The 22,933-nt window shown below is 41.3% G+C and overlaps 1 protein-coding gene across 1 annotated transcript in view; it reads left to right on the top strand.

The window, feature by feature from the left end:
- Positions 1–14,533, top strand: part of TSHR (thyroid stimulating hormone receptor) — a 91,086-nt gene extending 76,553 nt beyond the window's left edge. Inside the window, exons 9-10 of the mRNA XM_054566986.1 lie at positions 10,664–10,852; positions 12,895–14,533. Of these exons, the coding sequence (XP_054422961.1) occupies positions 10,664–10,852; positions 12,895–14,302 (1,597 nt within the window). The 3' untranslated portion in view covers positions 14,303–14,533. The remainder of the gene's footprint in view (positions 1–10,663; positions 10,853–12,894) is intronic.
- Positions 14,534–22,933: the final 8,400 nt, after the last annotated feature.

The following is a 22,933-nucleotide window of genomic DNA, read 5'->3' as shown; positions in this document are numbered from 1 at the left end:
AAGATCATAGTTAGATGGCTCAAAAGTTGTGACAGGGTTCTTTTGGCTATTCCTGAAGTCCACAGCTGTGTTTGAATACATGATTTTCTAGGTTGCTCATTTTATTGAAGTATAATTTATATACAATAACACATACAGTTTTCAACTGTACAGTTTGATGAGTTTTAGCAAAACTATGTCACCTATTCCAGTCAAGGATTAGAACAGTTTCATCACCCAGAAAGTTCCCTTATGCCCCACCACTTCACAAACAAGTACATATCTTATTACTTTTCTAGTGTAAGACTCTAGGAGAAAAATGATCAGGTCACAGGATAAATATGTACTTAACTTTTTAAGAAAATACAGCCAGGCTTTTCCAGAATGGGTGTCCCATTGTCTGTTTGCACCAGGAAGTTATGGAAGTTGCAGGCTGGCTAACCCATTCATTGCCTTGTCAATCTTTTTGATTCTAGCCATTTAATGGGTATAAAGTGGTATCTTGTTGTAGCTTTACTTTGTGTTTCCCTGATTGTTAATGATGTGGAGCATCTTTCCCTGTACTTATTAGTCATTTGTATATTTTCTTTTGTCAAGCATCAGTTCAGATATTTTACCCATTTTTAAAATTGGGTTGTCTCTTTATTATTGAGTTGTGACCCTGGGTAAAATTTTTGGCTTAAATAAAATCAGCTTTGTCCTAACTACCAGCTCTCCCCCATCATCTTACCTTTTCTTTTCCCTTTCTAAGAAGAAATGGCTAATTTGAAACAAACTCATGCAAGGTGTTCATTTACTCACTTATTCAACAGGCTTTTTACTGAGCACCTACTGAACATCAGGAAAGTTAGAAGGATAAGACACAACCTCTGCTTTTAAAGAGGTTGCAATCCAATTCAGGAGAAATGTAAGTAAGTAACTATACTCTAAGTTTAATGTAAAAAGAGATAATAGAAAATCAAGATATCATTTCCGGTTATGGTAACCAGTAAAGGCCTCATATAAGGGGGTGGTATTTGAGATGGTCTTCAGGTGAGGGGTAGAATTGCAACAAAGATAGAGTTATGAGAGAAGGAACAAAAGGCAAGTCTAAGGATAATACAGGATGTGTTCGAAGAACAAAAGAAAGAGAGAGAGAACAAAAGAGAGAGAAAACAAAAGAAAAACTGGCAGTTCCTAAAGAGTCACAGGGATGTAAAGTATAACAGGGAATGTAGTCAATAATATTGCAATAACTATGAGTGGTGCCAGGTGGGTACTAGGCTTATCAGGGGAATCACTTCGTAAGTTGTATTAATATCTATCCTCCATGCTATATACCTGAAACTAATATTGAATATCACCTGTAATTGGAAAGAATATTTTCTTAAAAGCATAATTTGGACCAAATGGTAGTGTCTAAAGTGTGTTGTGTTGAAATCATGTTGTGAGGAATACCACCTAACTCAGTAGGTAAGTTGACCCACCTGGGAATATTAGTAGTAGCTGCATAACCCATTACAGTGTGTGGCTCTCTTCTGCTCAGCACCGTGCCTTCTTTCCTTCGCCTCTTTCTGCCCTCAGCTCCGATTCTATCAGCCCTGGATGTTCTGTCTCGGCTGCACTCCAGGCCTGCTCTTCTCTCCTCCTGGCTATTCGGCAGGCGCTAGACCTCCCTCAGCAGGTGGGAAATGGAGCCTAGAGACCTAATCGGCCGGCCGGGATTCCTAGTGTTCCTTTTGGTGCTCACTGAGCAGAGCCTTCAGAGCTGGAGCCGCTCTCTTGGAGAGGAAGGGAACCTCCAAGGAGTGGAAACCAGAGGAGGTTTGTCTGCTAGGCTGCTCTGCTCATGGACTGTGAAGTGAGTGGCAAAGATAAACAGACTTTTGCGGTTCCCCTTTGGGCACCAAGCCACACTCATGCCAAAGGGCGGAGTTGCTGAGGTAGCAACCGAAGCAGTTTGTCTTTCTAAGTCACACACACCCCTGTCTTCAGAGGAGAGGGCCTGCACCCATTTTGTGGAGTCAATGAGAGCTTTGAGGGAGGTCACAGAAGGATTTAAAGAGAAAGAATAATTACCTTTCCAGAATTGTGTGCATGCTAGTTCCTTTCTGGGAACAAGAGGATGGCCAATTTCAGCCCTAAGATTCCTCAGACCACTGAAGTTGTGTCAACAACTCAACATAATTGATTTGTCAAAAAATTCAAAGGTATTGATCAGTAACATCTTTTACTACCATAGCTGCCAATAGGACAAAAACGATTAACACTATAGTGATAGGGTTACTTTTTATAACTACTGAGAAATTTGCAGAGCATTCCCAACCAGTGGGCAGGCTCTCAGTGGGAGAGAGGTAACGGAGCTGTCTTAAAGATCCTCAAAGTCACGCAGACCTTTGTGATTCCTCAAGTGACTAAAAGTGCGCTACTATCATCCTCAACAGTTTTCTACTTTCAAAAAGGAGCCATTCTCTAAACCACTGAGAGCAGCTGTCCTAGAGCGATGGCTTCAAATAATTATGCATTTGGCATCAGGGGGTTCAGTCTGAGTAAATGTTTTCATAACTCTGCCAAGCCAAACAATAAACTACGATGGCTTTTCATCTTAAACAGAATAATTCACAAATCTATTAACTGTTTCTTGTGACGTGGTTTTGACCAAGTTAATTGGTTAAGTAAGAGCTTTTTACCTTGATCAAAACTGACAGAACATAAAGGAAGATTTGCTGAGTCTGAATCCTAGGGAAATATTTGTGAATTTTTCTAAATAATGCAAATTCTGAACAGTTTTATTAAATAACCATCACTCTTTAGCCAGGAATCTGTCAACAGTGATGAATTTTCAAAACAGAAAACAAGCAGGAGCACAATTCTTTTCTTTGCAACTTTATGCAAACATTGGTCTCCCTATTAGTGAGTGCCTACTAGGCTCACCACTGGACATTTTTATTTAAATTGTTGTATTTCATCTTATCAGTCACTAAGTATTCTGACCTGTCCAACCTTACTCCTCTCATAAGTTCTATTGATTTCACCCATATCAAGTTGCAATTGTTTGTGCAAAGAAAGAAGAGAAATGAGATTACATAGGGCCAAATAGATGAGGCAAAAATCATGTCTACTCTGTTCTGTAGCACGTTTTCCTCGTGACTTTACAGTTAGCTAAAAGATGCTGCCAGTAGACTAACTGATAGGAGGGGTAATTCAACCTATAATTAAAATTTCCAATAAATAACCCTCAATATAAACACAGGAGGCAGTTTTCAATTCCTCCCAAGAAAAGATTAGATGAGCACTGAATTCTTTGGCTTCCATGGACTTTTACTCTAGGAGCAGGTGGGAGGAAGTAAGTTACGAGTTTTCTTTCAGGCACACCATCTCTGCCAAGTCTCTGAAATCCATTTTGTAAATTATGTTCTGTTTCTGAGCCTAAAAGAAACAAACACTTTTTTAAGTGGAGTTTTCATTTCTCACAGCATTGAGGCTGATCCTTTATCACTGTAGTGATGGTCATTTTGTATGGGGCGTGGAGAAGGAGGGGGAGAGGATTTAACATTGGGGAGGATGCACTTCAGTTTTGGCATCTGCCTATCGGTCGTAAGTGGCATCGTTTCCTCCCGTCGCAGTGTGGAGGAGCTCTGACCTTGCTGAGTAGACGGGTAATTTTTCATGGCAGTGTCCGTTATGCTGAGACATTAAACCCCAAGAGGTTACAACATCTGTCCTGAACACTGTAAGCTTTAAAAAAGTGTAATTACGCAAACTCAAGAGGGAGAAAAGGAGGATAAACAGTGATATCTGAGTTACAAAGCAATTTTGTTTGTATACACAGAGTGTGCAAAAAGACTGGTAATTTATGATCACCTGAATTTTTACAAGCATTTTTTTAAACTGCAATAGCAGGAATTTTTGAGCCTCAGCTATGTTCGATGTTCTTTACAGACAGTATGTTGCCTTGAGCCTTTTTACCTAGTGGACATTATCCCTACTTACCAACCGGGAAAACTGAGGTGCACAGATAACAGCATTGAGGGATCCTTATTTTAAAACATGATAAGTATTGTTTCACATCATAGAAACATAAACTAGTTTGTATGAAATGGGGTGGAGTCAGAGGTCCTCCTTCTTCCTCACGGTTCCTTTTGGACTATTATCCCTCCCTCCTCCGTCAACCCCTCCCCACCTTTGATCTCATGTCATCAGACAGTACCGCTCAAATATGGTTTTATTTGTTATCCATGAACTGTAAATAATTTTGTCTCATTGCCAGAAGATCCCAGCTATTTATTCACTGTTAGTGTCTTTTCTAACACTACTCCTCTCATAATTTTGGTGATTTCAATATCCGTATACATCATCTTTCCTATATTTTGGCCTCTGATCTTCACTCCTCCAATAAACGTGACCTCTACTTTACCTCCCAATTTCCCTTCCATGGTCTGACCCTAGACCTGTCATTACCAATGACTGCAAACCCTCCCTAATCTCAACCCCAGACATCCTGCTGTCTCTCCATCTCTCTGCTTATAATACATCAATTCCTTCCATTTTTTGTTCCCACGAGGATCTGCAACTCATCACTAGCATTGCACTATATTCCCCTCTCTCATAGCCTCACTCCTGGATGCAGCTCGAATTCAACGGTCTCTCATTACAAACACGGACGTGTATCCACAGCCAACTAACTGAATGCCCCTCTCTCTCGTAATCCTTTCCTAGAAAAACCCGACCTTGGTTAAATCCAACTCCCCACCTTCGATGGAACTGAACTTTTGCAGATGGGCATGGCAAGCGGTTTCACTTTATATCATTCACCCCACGTGGGTCCGAGAGCTACCGAGGGTAACATCCCACTTCCGCATTCGCTCTCCCCGCTCTCCCGGATGAGCTCTCTCTAGCGCTTCGCCCGCCTTCCCACACCCACTGGATCACCTCGACTCCCATTCCATCGAGAACAAAATGAGGAGAGAATTCCTCGTCCTCCCACCGCCACATCGACCCACCTTCCTCCACCCACGCCCACACCCTCTGTCTCCTCTCCGGTGTTTTGCTTTCCTTTTTAGGGCTGGTTCCTTCACCACGGCTCCATTCCATGCCCTCTCAGCAATTCAAGGGAATTCCTTTAGTAACCCTCGCCTTTCTGCACTGTAGCACCTATATTTTCCTCTTTACTGGATGATCCCCCATCGGCATTTAAATGTGCTGTAGTTTCTGCCATCTTAAAACAGTATTTCTTGAGCCTGTAGGTCAAAATATACCTAAACTACATATCAATCAGCTGTAACACCTAGGTCTGCTTGTGTCCTGACTCTAGTAAGAAAACCACCTTGCCTCTGTTAGAACACTATTTGATGACTTTAAAGGGTCATTATTATGTTTAGGTGTTCTTCCATTTTAAAGAGATGATCTTTTAGAGCTATTTTTTGAAATATTATAATTTAAAAACATCCCTTCAATTCCGTATCTACTTTTGACCTATTTGTGTCCTTTGACAGCAAGATGTCACAGGAGAGTGGGCTAGAGTTCTGATTCCTCTCCCTGCATCTCTATGCTCACCCCAGGCAGGTTCTCACCTCCCAACGTGTGTCCACTGAAACTGTGGACCCAGTGACGTCACATGGAATGACAAGTTCTGAGTTGTTGTCTCAGAAGCATTGGACTCAGCTGATGACTCCAATCTCTTTAGAGTGCCGCCTTCTTTTGGCTTCCAAGACATCAGTCTCTCTGTTTTCCTTCTTACCTCTGATTGCTCCTTCCCAGTATCTTTTTCTAGTTCTCCCTGATATTTCAATGTTAGAGCATCCCTGGGCTCCATATTTGGTCTCCTTTTTATCTCTATCTCCACTCACTTCTTTGGTGAGCTCATCTTGTCATATGACTTTGCATAATACCTATGCTACCCAAACAGAAACCTGCAATCCAGACAGCTCTCCGAAATTCCAGACTTATAATACACTGTATGTCTACTTTCATTGCCCTCTGGCATCTCAGACTTAGTCTATCTGAGGCTGAGTCCCTGTGGCCTTCCTCATCTCAGGAAATGGCAACTCCATCCTTTTAGTTGCACGCCAGAAATCATGGAGTCATTCTTGACTTCCCTCTTTCTCTTAAACCCTATATCCAAGCCATCGGTGAATCCCATTGGCTTTACCTTTTAAAGCAATACAAACTCCAACCGTTCTCAGCATCTCTGCTGCCACCATTCTTGTCCAAGGCACCATCCTCTCTATTGGTGGTATCCTTGTTCCACTCTTTGCTCTCTTTGGTTTACTTTCAAAGCAATAGTCAGATTGATCCTTTTAAAATAAGCCAGTTTATACCATTCCTCTGAAGGCTTATGCTCTCACTCTAGCACTTTTGATGACCTACGAGGCACGCGTGATATGGCTCCCCACTACCTCTCTGACTTTTCCTCCCACATTTCCTAAACTCTCGCCCACCCCCAACACTACCACGGTCTCAGCTCCAGCCACACTGGCCCCCTTGCAGGCCTAAGCACACTGAGGCCCACTCTTACCTCAGGGCCTTTGCACTGGCTGGTGTCTCTGCTTACAGTTCTCTTCTCCAGATACCAGCATGGCCCTCTTGCTCACCTCCTTCAGTCCTTTGCTCAACACTCTCCTCAATGAATCCTCCCTTGACAGCCTCCCTTATTTCTAACTGTGACCACGCTTCTGGGCTCTTCCTTTCTTCCTCTCTTTATTTCTTTTCCCCATGGTAGTAATAGTCATCATCTAACATACTTGCGAGTTCTATTTTAAATTCTTTCTCCCCTCTAGAATGTAAGCATGAGAAGAATAGAAATTTCTGCCTGTCTAGTTTTCTGCTATAGCCCTAGCATCTGGCATTGTACCTAAGACACAGAAAGCAATGAATACACACTTGCTGAATAAATGCACATCATGTTCTTAAATTCTGTTACACAAATAATTAGATAAGCTCACTGTCTTGAACTTACAGCTTTTATGCCCTTAAGTTATTTTTAATTTAGTATTAATAAATTAAACTGTCCTTTAAGCAGTAAATTAATCTTTCTGCTCTTAGATGTATTTCATCTACCAGCTTACTAAGGTGGCTACACATTTATAACAGATCAGCTTCTACACAGTGACCTTTAGAAAACCCACATTCATTACAAGCAAGTATAAAAGAGACCTGCATTGCTGCAGAAACACTGGCAAGCCAATTAGTGCTTATTTAATTTGCAATTATATTCATCAAAAATTCTTCTTAAATAATGACAAAATATGTCACAAAAAAATGGACATTGTTCCAGTGTTTGGGGATGCTACTGTGTATAACTGCTTCTGAGGAGCAATCCGTTCTTCCTATGACATCCAATGTCAGTTGGCTCTTTTTTTATTTCCTAGCCTCATAAAATCTGGTGATATTCTTGCCTCGTATATAACCCTGTAGGACTCTCCAAATTCAGGTCCTGTTAGTTTCATCAGACACTTAACTTGAGATGGTTCCCATGACCTAGGCAATTAGACTTCACACTGTCTGCCAGGCTCCGCTCAGCTGCATTCTGTTTTGTGAGTAAATACTTGCTAGAGACAAAGTCTCATGAAGCTTAGTGCCCGTTGCTTAATGAGCTCTTTGTAGAAAGTGCCAGAGTCAATAGGAGAGAGAGGCCCTCCAGCTTGTAGGTTTCCATCCACATGGCTACAATCACAAATTAAAGATCCCTTAACTGCTGATAGCTACTCTCCATATTCTTTTCATTCTGAAAACCAAATTTAACTATATTTTGAAGATGTTATTTTATGAAAGAAGGTATATTATTTAGAAATTCTGGATTCAAGGCAGTCTAAAAATTTTAGATGAATGAGAAAAGATGCAGCTTCAAAAAGCCTAAGTCATCCCTGCCTTCTTGAATTTTAGGATTTGTCCAGACTGAGGCTCTTCCTCCATCAGTTCCTGGGCTGGGAGACTGTGCAGCATGGCTCAGTCCTAACCCCAAAAGACAGTTATGGCTCCACCTTTGGTGGGCTGAATCTTTGGACAGAACATGTCTTTCTTCTTTGTCTTAATTTTAGTATCTACCTGCTTCATAAAAATGCAGAGAATTCATATACAATTATAAATTACCTAGAGAGCATTTTAAATAGTGCCAATTCCTGGGTCCCACTATCAGAGATTATAATTCAGTTGACTTGGGGTAGCTCATTAGTCTGTATAGCAGGTGGTTCTGATATGGGTCCAGGGTGGATAGTGAACCAGAAACAGTGATTTATAGAGCAGTGAGCTACCAGTTTTCACTGGGAAGAAGCAAATATCTGCTTCAGTCATATCTCCACCACTCAGATCACTATGGTGGTGTTAAAATTAGACATCAAATTCTTTGACACTCCTCCCATTGAGAGATGGGTTCTGTGTCCCCGCCCTTGAATCTACCGGTTCTCTTGAAATGCTTTCTCCAGATGCTCCCTCTCAGAACCCGGCTGCCATGAGGTGAGCAATGCAAGCCACCTGGAGAGGCCACATCAGCAGTCCCAGGGGCCTCTCTCCACTTTGAATCATCCCAGTGCTGGCCCCAGACATTCAAGTGAAGGAACCTGCAGATAATCCAGCCCCCAGCCACTGAGGCGCCCCGCCGTCACGTCTTCCCAGCTGAGCCCCAGACATCGCAGAGCGGAGACAAGCCATCCCCACTGTGCCCTGCTCAGAGCCCTGACCCATAAAAGCGATTCTTAGAATAAAAGGATTGCTGTTAGATGCCCCTTAGTTTTGGGATGTTTTGCCATGCAATAACTGGAATGATTATGGAAGTGTTTTCTCAAGAAGTATCTGTGGAGTACAGAGAACAGGCTGACAGTTGTCAGGGGTGGGTAGGGGAGCTGGGTGAGAAAGGTGAAGGAATTAAGCAGTACAAGTTGGTAGCTGCAGAATAGACATGGAGCTGTAGATTACAGCAAAGGGGATATAGTCAGTAACAGCGTGACAACTGTGTGCGGGGCCAGGTGGGGGCTTGAAACATTGGGGGGACCATTCTGTGAAGTACAGGATTTTCTAACTACTGTGTTGTACATCTGAAACTAACACAGAATGATACTGAATGGAAACTATAATTAAAACATTTTTAAAAATTAAGAAAAGAAACATCTAATAAAACACAAACACATTACTTGGGAGGATAAACTGTTTCAAAAGAACACAGTCAGTGCATCCAACGCTGACACAAAAGCATCACTGGATAAAGAGACATGTAAGTTGCTTCCGGGAAACTGGAGGCAGAAAGGTGGGCACACCTTGAAAAGAGCATGACCAAAGAAAAAGACGTGCATCAAACGGACAGATGAGGAGAGCAAAGGCTTGCGTCATTTATCTCACAACTGTGCTTAAGGTTGACTACGAGATCCCTCAACTCCCTCACTAACAGCAAAGTTGTTTGTGTATGACAGTTTTCTTCCCAAATGTACTTGATTAATGTTAAAAATCACCTGAGAATCAGACAGTAACAAGCACCAAGCGTAATTCTTACCCCCAGGCAAGTGTGTGAAATACTGAATTATAGAAGTTTTAAATTAACTACAAAGTAAAATAGCAGACGTGGCTCCCTTCTCTGAGAATCACAGTTCAATGATTCTCAGACCAGGGTTAATACGTGAGCTTTGTGTTTATAAAAACTGTGTGGTAAAGTCTTGCAGCCTTGAACCCTGAGAATGTTAATCCCAACAAAGTCCAATAACAATGATGTGGAGGAAGAAATTGTAAATATTGAAATCACTTGCTAATCAGACGCTACGATTATATTAAATATTTTAAAATGTAATTGTAAAGAATAGTAAAATATGTAAGCTATAAAGAATAGTTAGCAAATATTTTAATCGATAAAACATAATATTAAGTTAAATATTCATGATCTCGTTCAAGCTATTATTCAATGCAATTAAAAATGATGGAGCAAGATATGTAACCTGGATGTTTTGGGACTGAGAAAAGGACTAGAAATGTCGCAAGAAAAGCCGTGCATTGATCCTACTTTAGTAACCAACACATTAATATCTACATTGTCCCCAGCCTCCTGCCTTCCCCATTGTTTTCAGAGAGACTTGAAACTTATTTCAGATTATTAACGTAGATACTGAAGTTTTCTTCCCAGGAACACATTCACAGCCTTCTAAAGGAACTGTGGGGAAGCTGTTCTGAGTCATGAATTCACCGTGCAATTGGTATGATTGCCAAGTTCTGCATCTTTAGGAGGTTTTCATGATGCTGGTATTGACCTGTATCACTGAGCAGTGTATTAACCCCAAAAACCTAGTCCCCACAGAGACTGAGGGCAACCTTGGCCCCTTTGAGCCTGTTCAAATAGACTTCTCTTGCCTCTTGAGACCCTTTAATAGTTAAAGGTATAGTTTCCCAGAGTAGAATTGACATCTGTCTCTGACTCCAAGAGTTTGTATGTATTGTGATGGATAAAATAAATGTCTGCTGAACAGTTATTTGAATGGATATTGATGGATATTGGAGATCCAAGCAATAAAAAATAGGAGTCCTTCGTATCCTATCATTTAGAAGCCTAATATCCTTTCTCCAACCAGTGGCTGTATACAAAGAACTCGGAGTGTATATGCAATAGCAGAAAGGAGCCTGTGATTTCTCTTTTAATCTCAGGCCTGTTTGACTTTCTGGCCAAGAGCTAGAGGCTCTGGCTGCTCACCACCTCTGTGTTATTCTGTTCTCTCCCCCTCCTACCCAGGGACGTCTCTTATACCAGTGTTACTGCCCTGCCATCCAAAGGCCTGGAGCACCTCAGGGAACTGATAGCAAGAAACACGTGGACTCTAAAGAAACTTCCACTTTCCTTGAGTTTCCTTCACCTCACACGGGCTGACCTTTCTTATCCAAGCCACTGCTGTGCTTTCAAGAATCAGAAGAAAATCAGAGGGTAAGTGGCGGGTGTCTGGCATAAGTGGCAGAAGGCCTCGGGAAAAGTTGAATTGATTTCTGGGTTTGGAGAAGTTTTGTGGTTTGGAAACTATGTGGGAAGAATTAGATGCACCTAGAAAAAACGTGAAACCCATGGGACAAAATGACTGCACCCTCAAAGTGCTTGCAGATGAGAAATAAGGCCAAGGCCCATGGGTCACACCAGGGTAGGGGAGGAGAACAGGAGATGACATAGGAGAGACAGGAATGACCAGATCACGTAGAATCTTATCAAGATGACACCACATGATTGCTGGCCTCCAGATGCAACACACGTTAGATGCCACAATTATGAGGACAAACTTAGGAACACAAGCAATTGGGATACCTGGTCAATACGGGCTTTGCAAAGGCCACAGATTACTGGTTACATGTGTGTGGACTTGGGAGCCAGCTGGGTTTGTAGCCCATGCCTGCCACTTCCTAGCTATGTCATCCGAGCCCTACTTACTTAACCTCCCTGAGCCTCTGTGAATGGAGATCATAATGCTATCATTCATAAAGGTTTTGAGAAGATAAAATGAGAAACTGAATAGAAAATACCTATCACGATGACCTGGAATATTATAAGCTTTCAATATGTATCATTTTACGTTAGACTGCTTGCAAGGCTGTAAAGGAGGGATGCCTCTCTCTCTCTCTCTCTCTCTCTCTCTCTCTCTCTCAACTTTCTCTGAATCTTCCCTTCACCTGCACTTTTCCTCTGCATTATTTGCACCTTTGTGTCTCATGAAATCCCATTCTCTTAACACCGCCACCATTTACAGCTTATTCACTCTCTCTGTCTCTAAATAATATCTGCTCGTTGACTTCTGAACTCATCCTTGCATTTGGAAATAAGCTGGGATCTAGTAGTGGGGCAGAAGCAAATGGGGAAGTTGGGCAGCTGCTCAAAGGCCAACACGCACATAACACCTGCAAAAAACTGGGAGCGGGGTACAGGGGTCATGATGGCAGGCTCTACACTGATGTCCTAGGAGAGGACTGGGTTGTGGGCGGCTAAAATGGACTTCAAGGGCAGGGCCCAGGTTTCCCATTTACCTCCAAACAGGTTGGAATAGGCAGCCCATAGGGCATTTTAATCCAACAGATGAAGTAACATCTCCTCAGCAGCTGCAGCGAAGTAAAGAATCACTTCTGAGGTCAGTCTCGTAGGGTAGCAATAAACTAGGTCTTACTCCCAAGAGCTTGTCTGCATGATAGTGTCTATTTATTCATTTATTCAACAAACATTTATTGAACACCTACTATGTACCTGGCAGTGTCCTGTCCACGGCAATGAATAGGACAGACAAGAGTATTTTATTTGCACTCTAGGAGAGGAAGCCAGAAAATAAACAAGCAAATAAGATATTAGATAATGCTATGAAGGAAATAAACACAAGGATAGTACAATTTGTTTAAGGAGGTCAGGGGAGAACCCTCTGACAGAGGGGCGTGGAGTTTAAAACTGAATAATGAGCAGAAGGGTGAGTTTTTCAGACAAAGGAAACATGGCATTCTAAAGCTCTGAACAGGAATAACAACAATAACCACACATACACAGCACTAATCAGTTCTAGGTGCTGTGGAAGAGCTTTAAAAAGATAAGCTCATCTATTCCTTTAACAATCTTACATGAAATAGAGACTTTCATGATTCCATTTTTAAAATAGGAGAAACCAAGGTTCATAGACCTGCCCAAGGTGAAGCAGCTGGTAAATAAAGAGCCAGGTCCTAACCTCGGCAGACGGGCTCCTGCATCCACGCCCTTTTTCTCACTACTGTTCTTGAACTGGTTGCAGGTGAGAGATAAGGGCCAATATCACTGGAGCCCAGCAGGGAAGGGGAAGGTAATAGGAAATGATGTAGGAGAGACGGGCCTGACCAGATCATGTAGGATCTCATGGAATCATGTAGATCATAGTAAGCACTCTGCATATTTTGCTAAGTGTGGCAGGGACCATTAGTAGGTTTTCAGGAAGTGGCGAAAACCCACCGCTTGTTTCTGTTGCCTCACAGGATCCTTGAGTCCTTAATGTGTAATGAGAGCAGTATTCGAAGCCTGCGGCAGAGAAAGTCTGTGAATACTTTGAATGGTAACTTCTACCAGGATTATGAAGAGGATACAGGCGACCGCAGTGCTGGGTACAAGGAAAACTCCAAGTTCCAGGATACCCACTCTCATTATTTCGTCTTCTTTGAGGAACAAGAAGATGAGATCATTGGTTTTGGCCAAAAGCTCAAAAACCCACAGGAAGAGACTGTACAGGCCTTTGATAGCTATTATGACTACACGGTGTGTGGGGGCAATGAAGACATGGTGTGTACCCCCAAGTCAGATGAGTTCAACCCCTGCGAAGACATCATGGGCTACAAGTTCCTGAGAATTGCAGTGTGGTTTGTTAGTCTGCTGGCTCTCTTGGGCAATGTCTTTGTCCTGCTCGTCCTCCTCACCAGCCACTACAAACTGACCGTCCCACGTTTTCTCATGTGCAACTTGGCCTTTGCAGACTTCTGCATGGGGATGTATCTACTCCTTATTGCCTCTGTAGATCTCTACACTCATTCCGAGTACTACAACCATGCCATCGACTGGCAGACAGGCCTCGGGTGCAACACAGCTGGCTTCTTCACCGTCTTTGCCAGTGAGTTGTCCGTGTACACACTGACCATCATCACCCTGGAGCGGTGGTATGCCATCACCTTTGCCATGCGCCTGGACCGGAAAATCCGCCTCAGGCATGCATCTGCAGTCATGCTTGGGGGCTGGGTGTGCTGCTTCCTGCTTGCCCTGCTCCCTTTGGTGGGAATAAGCAGCTACACCAAGGTCAGCATCTGCCTGCCCATGGACACCGAGACCCCTCTTGCCCTGGCATATATTATCCTTGTTCTGTTGCTCAACATAGTTGCCTTTGTTATCGTCTGCTTCTGTTACATGAAGATCTACATCACAGTCCGAAATCCCCAGTACAACCCAAGGGACAAAGACACCAAAATTGCCAAAAGGATGGCTGTCTTGATCTTCACTGACTTCATGTGCATGGCCCCAATCTCGTTTTATGCTCTGTCAGCACTTATGAACAAGCCGCTTATTACTGTTACCAACTCCAAAATCTTGCTGGTTCTCTTCTACCCACTTAATTCATGTGCCAATCCATTCCTCTATGCTATTTTCACCAAGACCTTTCAACGGGATGTATTTATCCTGCTCAGCAAGTTTGGCATCTGTAAACACCAGGCTCAGGCATACCGGGGCCAGAGGGTTTCTCCAAAGAACAGCACTGGTATTCAAGTCCCAAAGGTCTCCCAAGATACAAGGCAAAATCACCCCAATGTGCAGGATGACTATGAACTGCTTGAAAACTCCCATCTAACCCCAAATAAGCATGACCAAAGCTCAAAAGGGTACAGGCAAACAGCTTTGTAATCTGATCCTCCCTCACTACTTACCGAAAGTGGGGGGGGGGGGGCTTAAAACAGGCATTCCAACCCCTCAACACATAGGACAGTTTGTTAACTCTTGTGCAGGTGATATTTTCATTGGGCAAGAATTCATCTCTTGAAAGAAACTAGCATTAACCTAATCACCATTCCAAGAAGGAAGAGAGGCTACCAGCATGTCTGAACCCCCAGTAATATCAAAATAGTCTATACTTTCTGGAAGGCTTGCTTGACACTACATGCAGGTATGACATTATGTAAGACGCTCAACAAATATCAACTCATCCACGTCAACACTGAGCTTCTCACTGTTATATAACATTTCATACAAAAGGTTCAGCAAATGGCAAATGAGTACCTTAGGTGGCAGTCATGAAATAAAATCAGCCACATGCCGGCTCAGTCCAAGTTCATGTTTCCCAATACAACCAAAGAGAGTTTGAGTTCCTTGAAAGTGCAAGGTCAAATAGGACATCATACAAGGAATAGCTATTTGGAGACATGAAGGAGAGGAAAGGCTTAGCTTTGAGTTGTTTTTTTCAGACTCTGAAAATATTAATCATCTCTTTACAAGGACCTACCTGATGTGACCCAACTGTAATGTGTTGCCCAGAAAAACTGGCAGGATTTCAGCTTATGTGGCCAAATAAACAAAGAATTGCTCATTTTGGCTAACCTCATAGCCTAAAAGATGTGAACTCAAGAAATATGTCTAAGCAGCAACAAGTGGGAATTACAAGCAGAGCACACTGAACCACCCACCGATTAATAAAGTAGGCTGGACACCAGGTAACTGGTGAACCTTGGGCAAGTCACTGGGCCTCAGAAGCCTTGATGGCCTCTTCCAGTTTTAAAACTCTGTGTAGATCTCTTTCCATGAAAACATACGTTTCCATGACACAGAGAAATGCAAGTACTAAGGAAGAGGATTCTGTTATTCTCTCTGGTAGGACTGCCATAGCCTTCTCTTTGGAGCCCAGACAGATGACCCAGGCAACATTGCATGTGTTTCATTTTTGGTTATGATATCTGCACCAAAAATTCTTTTGAATAATAATATTGGGCTAGATCTGAGTCACTCATCTAATTGCTAGGCCTACACTTACAATTATCAGGCCAAAAACACATTGGTATTCATGTAATAGAATAAAAGGTAGTTCTGCACATTTTGGTTATTTAGAATTACTCTTTCACTGTGCAGATTCACTTGCAAATATTTAACTCATCTTCAGGGATTGGTTTCTTTACTTAGCTGTTTCCAACCCACAATACAATACTAATGCTAACAAGAGAGGTTTCTTCTCTCGGAAACTACCAGCTTTTTCCAACCTTTTTGATCACTGGACATTAAATGTCTAATCTCCAACAGTGCTCCCTTATTTAAAATGGTCAGGATCTTTATTTAGAGATGCATTCTCCAAGTTGTCGGTCAAGACAGCCCCCTAATTTCATCCCAAGCAGAGATGGCATTTGGTTCCCAGTGCTCATGAGCCAACCACCCATGAATTAAAACCACATCAAGGATTAAAAGTTTTTGTTGTCTTAAGTTTGTAGAGTATGGTTGGTAGGCCCATGGGCCCCCAGAGGTGACTCCCGAATCACCTGGAATCTCAATAACCATACCCACTTTCAATTATCACTGTAACTTGGATGTCTTAATAGAAATGTCACTCACACCTAAAATCATGACTTAACAACCAGTTCACTTGTAACTAATGAAACTAAACAAATGTTATCTTTTAGCAAGTGGTTTCTCACCTGTGACATTTCAAAATGTTATATCTTGATAAATAATGTGTTGTATCTTCAGAAGCTGAAATAATGCTTTGATAACAGTCCTAGAAAAGTAACTTCAACAAAATTGTTACTAAAATTTCCATTAACAACATGAAATAAATTTTCTTCTAGGAAATGACTATGTTGGGTCTTAGAGTATTGATTTTTGTAATCTGTGAGCTTCTTTTAGGGTTACCATTATATGTGTTAAAACTAAGAACAGGAAAAAACAATTGGCACATTTTCTAATAAATCATTTTTAATAAATAAATTATTGACTATCAATGACTTCCTTATAACATTGCACCCTATTATAAATGGTCTTTATGTGAAAAAACTTGTAATATATTGAATTACTATACATTGACAGGCAGTGATGGCTAAGGGGAAAATATGATTGGTACGAGCACTAGGAATATAAATAGCACCCTACTAAAGATAATATATCTATAAGACCTGGTCAGAGTTCACTTTATCTGGTGGCTTTTAACTATCTGAAAATGGGCCCAAATCAATGAGGACAAATGACCTCAGGCCTCTCATACTAGATGTCACAAAATTCATGTCCTAAAGTTTATGTGTTGCTTAAAAGAGTGTCTTTCAAAACACTCTCAAAGTTTATTGACTCTTGCTTTACAGATAAACGACTACATACCACAGCAGCCAGTTAGAAGACAAGAATGTATTTCAGGGTGGGACCTTGAGAGTAGCAACAAGGTAACAGTGAGGGCAAAAGATGAAAACTGTAATCATGAGAATTCAAAATAATAGCAGTTTGAGAACAAATATTCTTAAGTGCTTGAAGTCTTTGGGGAAAATAATGAATTATAACACAGGAGAGGGATTCTTATTTATTCTGAATACCTAAAGGGACAAGGGAAACTTGGTGGAAACAATGCATTCTGTTTTGAACAATACAAAAGTTCCATATCCAAGTGGCAGATTGAGTTCCATCATCTGCCAGCCTTCCTCTTCCAAATTCCTCTAAAGTGACAGTGAAAAGTATAAAATGGGATCAAGACAAAACTGCACTGTGAACAGCACCGACAACAGACCAAATTCTCTGAGGGCCTCTGAAAGACGGACAGCCTGTGGCGCTGAGGTGATAGGTTACTTTAGGCAGGAAAGGCTGCAGCCTAGGACATCCCCATAGAATGAGGATGTGTTCCTCTGTAGGTTCCCAGAGAGACCCAAGCCTGAAAGTCACAAGACTGAGGGGCTAATTAGGGGAATGAATTGCAAGTATATCTCCCTTGGATCCACCCATGCCCTCCCATTCCATTCAGTTAGAACAACTGCCACACCTTAGTGTTGGCCCCAGGCTGAAATCTAGAAACCGATCTTTAAAAATGTGAAGGATCACTGTACGTAGAGCTAAGTTCCTGGTCCAGGGCAGAGGGGAAGGGGCAGGAAACCCAGTCCCCTTTCCCATGTCCTGTTCTCACGTCATAAAAGGAAGCCTGGATATCGCACAGAGGCGTCATCATCAGCCCCACGTCAGAAAAGGTGTGCTGGACAAGAAGACTTATACCACCTGCTCGCATGAACCATCCTCATTCTTCACTCAAAAATATAAATGAACCACAAGAATTACCAGACACTTGGGGAAGATAAACTGCGCATCAAAAGCACACACAAAAAAGGCCAACGTGAACAACAGAACATTTCACCATAAAAAACAAACAAACATAGAGTCCAGAAATAGAGTATTTTTTAAATTCTAATAAGTAGCATCAGAGAAATTTGAGAAAATACAGGGCCCCAAAACAAAAGTGAGCTTCTAGTTTTAAAAATTAGTAATCAAAAATGAAATAGAGTTTTGGTAAATTTAAAATTGAATTGCCAAAGCAAGAGCTTTCATAGAAGGATTGGCAATCAAAGTACAACAGAAGAAATCTCCTAGAATGTTCAACAACTAAAAAACGATGTAAAACATGAGACAAAAGTTGAAAGCTATGGAGGATTATTCTCGAAGCACGTTATCTATCTGAGACGTTCTAGAGAAAATGTAGAAAACACAATAATCAAGACAACAGAAGAAAAAGACATACTCCTTGAGTTGACAAAATTGGTAGTGTCTCCTTCATGCAAAGGGGGGTGAATGAAAAGCACTCCCTTGTAAAACAGTTCCCATATGCGGATGCTGACGACAGTGATGGTGGTGGCCAGGAGGAAAGGGCAGGGACGGCTGGGAGGAGGCGGCGGAGGGGAGGAAAAGGGGCGTCTGCAATAGTGCCCACGATAAAAATCAAGGAACAAAATAAACCAGTTCTTAAAAAATGTCAGAACACCAAAAGTAAAGGGAGATCTAAAATGCTCAAGAGAGTAGCAAGCAAGCAAGCATACTCAGGCACTGGAAAGGGTACACAGACTGAACTTTACCTTTGCGTTCACAACGCTGTTTACTACATGACAATGGAGCACATTTTGAATGCCTTAGGGAAAAAATATTTGAAATACAAGATCCTATACCCAGCCAAATTATCATCCAAGTATAAGGGTGAAATAATAACATGTTTATATATGTATGTAAGTACTTGGAAAGCTTACTTTGTCACACAAATACTCAAAACTTAGAAATAAGCAAAAAGATAAATGGGTGTTTTGTGGGTTTGTTCTCATTTTTTGGTCCAGCGCTGGGCTTGAGCTCCTGTTGCCTTGGGTTATTTTTCAGCTCTGTAAGAACAGGTTTAACTCCTCCAGAGGATTTTTACCTGATAAAGAGTCAAAGAACTTCTGTACCATTTATGGCCCCATCAGACAGTAACCAGTTTGTATTTAACCCAGCAGTCTAATCCTCACACTTGTAAATTGCTTATCTATACTTAGCTTCTGAAGTGCTTTCTGGAACACTTTTGATGGTTTCTTCATTAAGTTATAAGTTGAATAAAATCTTTGACAAATGTTTATTGTATATTTGCATGAGAGTCATTTCTTTCAAGTTCCCCATATTCCCCTTTCTAAAAAATTACTTGAGATCGTACTTCAGATCAAATATAATTTCCTTCTCAGTGAACGCTCACACACTACTAGTTTTATAATTAATAATATTTGTAAGCCATACTACTGTAAATACTGTTGGTCTTTCATTTTTAAACCAAATTGTGTGACATACTCACCAATGGAGCGATATCACAGACCCTAACAAGCCACAGGATTCAGGAGCAAGATGGGGACACAGAGACAGACAGAACATGGTCAAAGGGCTAATTTCCTTCCTTACACTGGAGGAAGAGAAGGGAGGCTCTCACAGTTAACAGAATAAGAACGGAAGTTTGTTTTCTATGGTTACAAAGTCGACCAGTTGAAAAAGTTAAAATTAGTACCGGCAAAAAATTTTTAAGCTGGGAACTAGGAGATGATGTTAAATCAACTCATTTCCTAGTCATCATTATATGCATCCCAAAATATATTGTCTAAATATCTACAATTCAAAAAATAGGTACATCAATATATAACTGAGTTACAGTACAAACCATAGGAAAGAAAGAAAATGGCTAGAAGTGATTTTCTCTGGAGACTGGGACTATGGATCGATTGGCATTTTGGACAGAATTGTGTCCCAGTCCAATTCACACGTCGGAGTCCTAACCTCTACTAGGACTATGTTTGGAGATAGGGCCTTTATGGAGGTAATTAGGTTAAATGAGGTCCTAATAGTGAGGCCCTAATTCCACAGGACTAATGTCCTTAAAAGAAGAGGAAGAGACACCAGAGACTCTCTCCATCCATGCATAGAGAAAAGTCATGTGAGGACATGGCAAGAAGGTGGCCGTCGGCCAGCCGGCAAGTTTCTGGTGTCCTTTACCAGAAACTGAATCTGCCAGCATGTCCACCTTGGACGTCCAGCCTCCAGAAATGTGGGAAAATGAGTATCTGTTGTTCAAAGCACCCAGTTGGTGGTACTTTGTTATGGCCGCCCAAGCAGAGTGATATAGATGGAAACTTTTCCAAAGGCGCTCTTGTGTACTAGTGATGTTTTTTTATCATGTAGATTTTTTTTTTTTACAATACTCGAATGGAAATTATTATATTAGGCTTTAAGGTAATTGACAATTGCAAATGTGGCATTTAAGGAAAGGAGGAGAATAGATTTACCAGATAACAGACTACTATGTCTTGGAGCGATAACAGGGGGAGGCAGATATCACATTGAAGGCAACTTGAACAGTTATTTGGCCAATATAAAATTTAGATTCTTAGAATGCACTAAATCTAAGCCAGTGAGTTTTAAAGTGCTTACTCTGTGACAACATCTGGTAAACGAAACACAAGAAGGTAAAACCTCTTTATAATTTATTCTATTGTACAACCTAATCATATTAAATCAGAATTTTTGTTTCTCATATATGAGAGGGGACCCCAGAAAACTGGATATTTATAAAAAATTGTGTATTTATTCTTACTTGTTTCACCTTTAGTCACCTTCAAAGTATTCTCCTTTTGATGCAATACACTTATCAACACTTTTTTTCTACGGCTCAAAACAGCTTTTGAACACATCGATTTTGATGCCTTTTAGTGCTTCTGCCATTTTTTGTTTCAGCTCTTCCATGTTGGCAAAATGTTTCCCTTTGAGGACTGTTTTCATCCTGGGAAACAAAAAAAAGGTACTCGGGGCACGGAGTGATGAATAGGGAGTGGGGGGTATGGGGGTCATGACGTTTTTGGTCAAACCACTGAACACTCAGCGTGGTGTGGGCAGATGCACTCATAAATCACCCATCATGAAACGGGCACATTGAGATTCTTCAAAAAAAATTCACTGAAGCCAAACGCAGCCTCTCACAAGAACACCAGCTGGTACACTGATACAGATGGGTTCCTAGAACACTCACTTAGTCGGGGAAGACTGAACTGCAAGGGGCCTGCCCTCCAGAAGATAATTCCAGGTTTTGGGGGTTTCCCCTAGTATACTTTGGGAGACGGCATAATTTACAGTCAAAAACAGCATTATAGATCTGCCCATTACCTGGGAAGTAATATTTTCACAAAAGCTTATTTATAAGGTATTCCTGTGGCTCAGTTTTCTTTCACCACAGGATTGTAATTTAAGGACTAACCCCAAAGAGAGTTGCAAAAGAGTCTGAAAGAGCCTCAGCTCTCTAGGAGGATTTTCAAGTTTCTTAGCAAGGACCATACTAAATAGATGACATAAAAGTTTGAGAAAAACAAGACTAGTATAGTGTCATCCCTGGTTTTTTGTTTTTTTGTTTTGTTTTTTTTTAAAAACAACAAATCCCAGGCTTAAATTTTATTACATCCCACTTAAGTTCCCCCAGACAGTATGTGAGAAACCGTTCTGGAATGACAGCAGAAAAAATTAAATATTGTCATTCTAGATATTGGCAAATGATTTGTGTATCTGTGGGAATATGGTGTTCCTAGGATTTGTTGTTAATAACAAATAGAACCATTTCATTATTCACTCTCAACTATTTGTCTGATTTCTCAAACTGTTCCTTAAGTACCTGCACAGCAGAAGTAGGGGAAGTATTAATAGTTTCAGCAAATGTTGGAGAAATGAGATCCCCTGACCAACGGATGCCACTGCCCAGATGAAAGAGGAGATGCCTGACATCATACCTGTTTTCACCATCTGCAGGCCAGCGCGGAGAGAGGGAAAAAGTGAGCACACGCCTCTGGCCCAGAGATCCAAGGCGCTACTTGATGTCATTTTAATGAGTTCAGCTGAGCCACTAGTGGGAGCACTGCTTGGAAAGTAAAAAGTATTTTCTTCTGCATCTTTAACTGTTTGACCATCCAGCCTATGTGGTACCAATGAGTCACCTCCAAACCCACACACCCTGTCTACCATACAGAAGACCCTCGCCCTACAGCAATGCTTCCATCCTGCCCTGGCTCCAATACCCCCTCTCTATTAAGCATTCATGTAATTCTCTCTCTCTCGGAATCCTGAAAGTGACAATACCACGCCCCTCATGGCACCATAAAAAAGGGGAAAGGGGCCAATGTGGTTGATGCTGCATCTAGGATATATTCAGAAACTTCTCAAAAATCATCTTCACAGACCAGCAAAGGAAATGTTGAGAAGGTGCAGAGTATAGTAGCAGGAATGGTGCAATGGTTCCAGAGCAGAGATGGTAATTGTATGTGAGAAAGAAACCTGTGGCTGGTGCTTCTTATCATGTGTCCCAGAGAGCTGAAAAGGAAATACAGGGGCTAATAATTTCATACTACATGGCTGCCTCTTAATTAGTATTGTCCACTATGTCTAGGGAAAGATTCCTTAACTTTTGATGTGTTAATAACAACCACAACAAAATCAGTGGTTGGAAGATATGTCCAGAAGCATCTAATCCACTCAACTTGCTTTAAGGTTTTATTGAGTGAACCTTCTCAAAAATGCCTAAATCGATCCTCAGCTTTGTCTTGCACAAAGTACTCTTATGTACTAAGAGATGTCTTCCTTTAAATGATAATTAATTGAAAAACAAAATTCAATTCATTCATTTATTCAAAGAATGAGTTTAGGGAGACACCAACAGGCTGGAAAATAAGATTACTAATGGTCTTAATCCCACAGAGATGTTTGGAGACTTTTTTGGAGATTTTGATAAATCTCAGCTCATCCTGATAACTGTTTCTCTGACTTTGGCTTTCCAGTGACAAAGCTCCCTGACAGTTGTCAGCTAAGTGTTCAATGGAAACTTGGAAGTTGACACTCACTGATTGGTTTTCTTTGTAGACTGTATTTTCTCTGGCTGTGTCTGCTCTGAATTAACTAACAGGGAAGGAGGGGGCACAGTGAAGAAATTGGTATTGACCTTAACATACAGACATATTTTTCAAGGAAAGAAATCACCATCAACTTTGTTGA

Source organism: Pteronotus mesoamericanus, unplaced genomic scaffold (genome assembly GCF_021234165.1).
Source record: "Pteronotus mesoamericanus isolate MK-2021 breed Mesoamerican mustached bat unplaced genomic scaffold, CSHL_Meso_final contig_182, whole genome shotgun sequence".
Taxonomy (NCBI): domain Eukaryota; kingdom Metazoa; phylum Chordata; class Mammalia; order Chiroptera; family Mormoopidae; genus Pteronotus; species Pteronotus mesoamericanus.
Note: the sequence above shows the minus strand (reverse complement) of the source record. Positions and strands in the feature narration are given on the sequence as shown.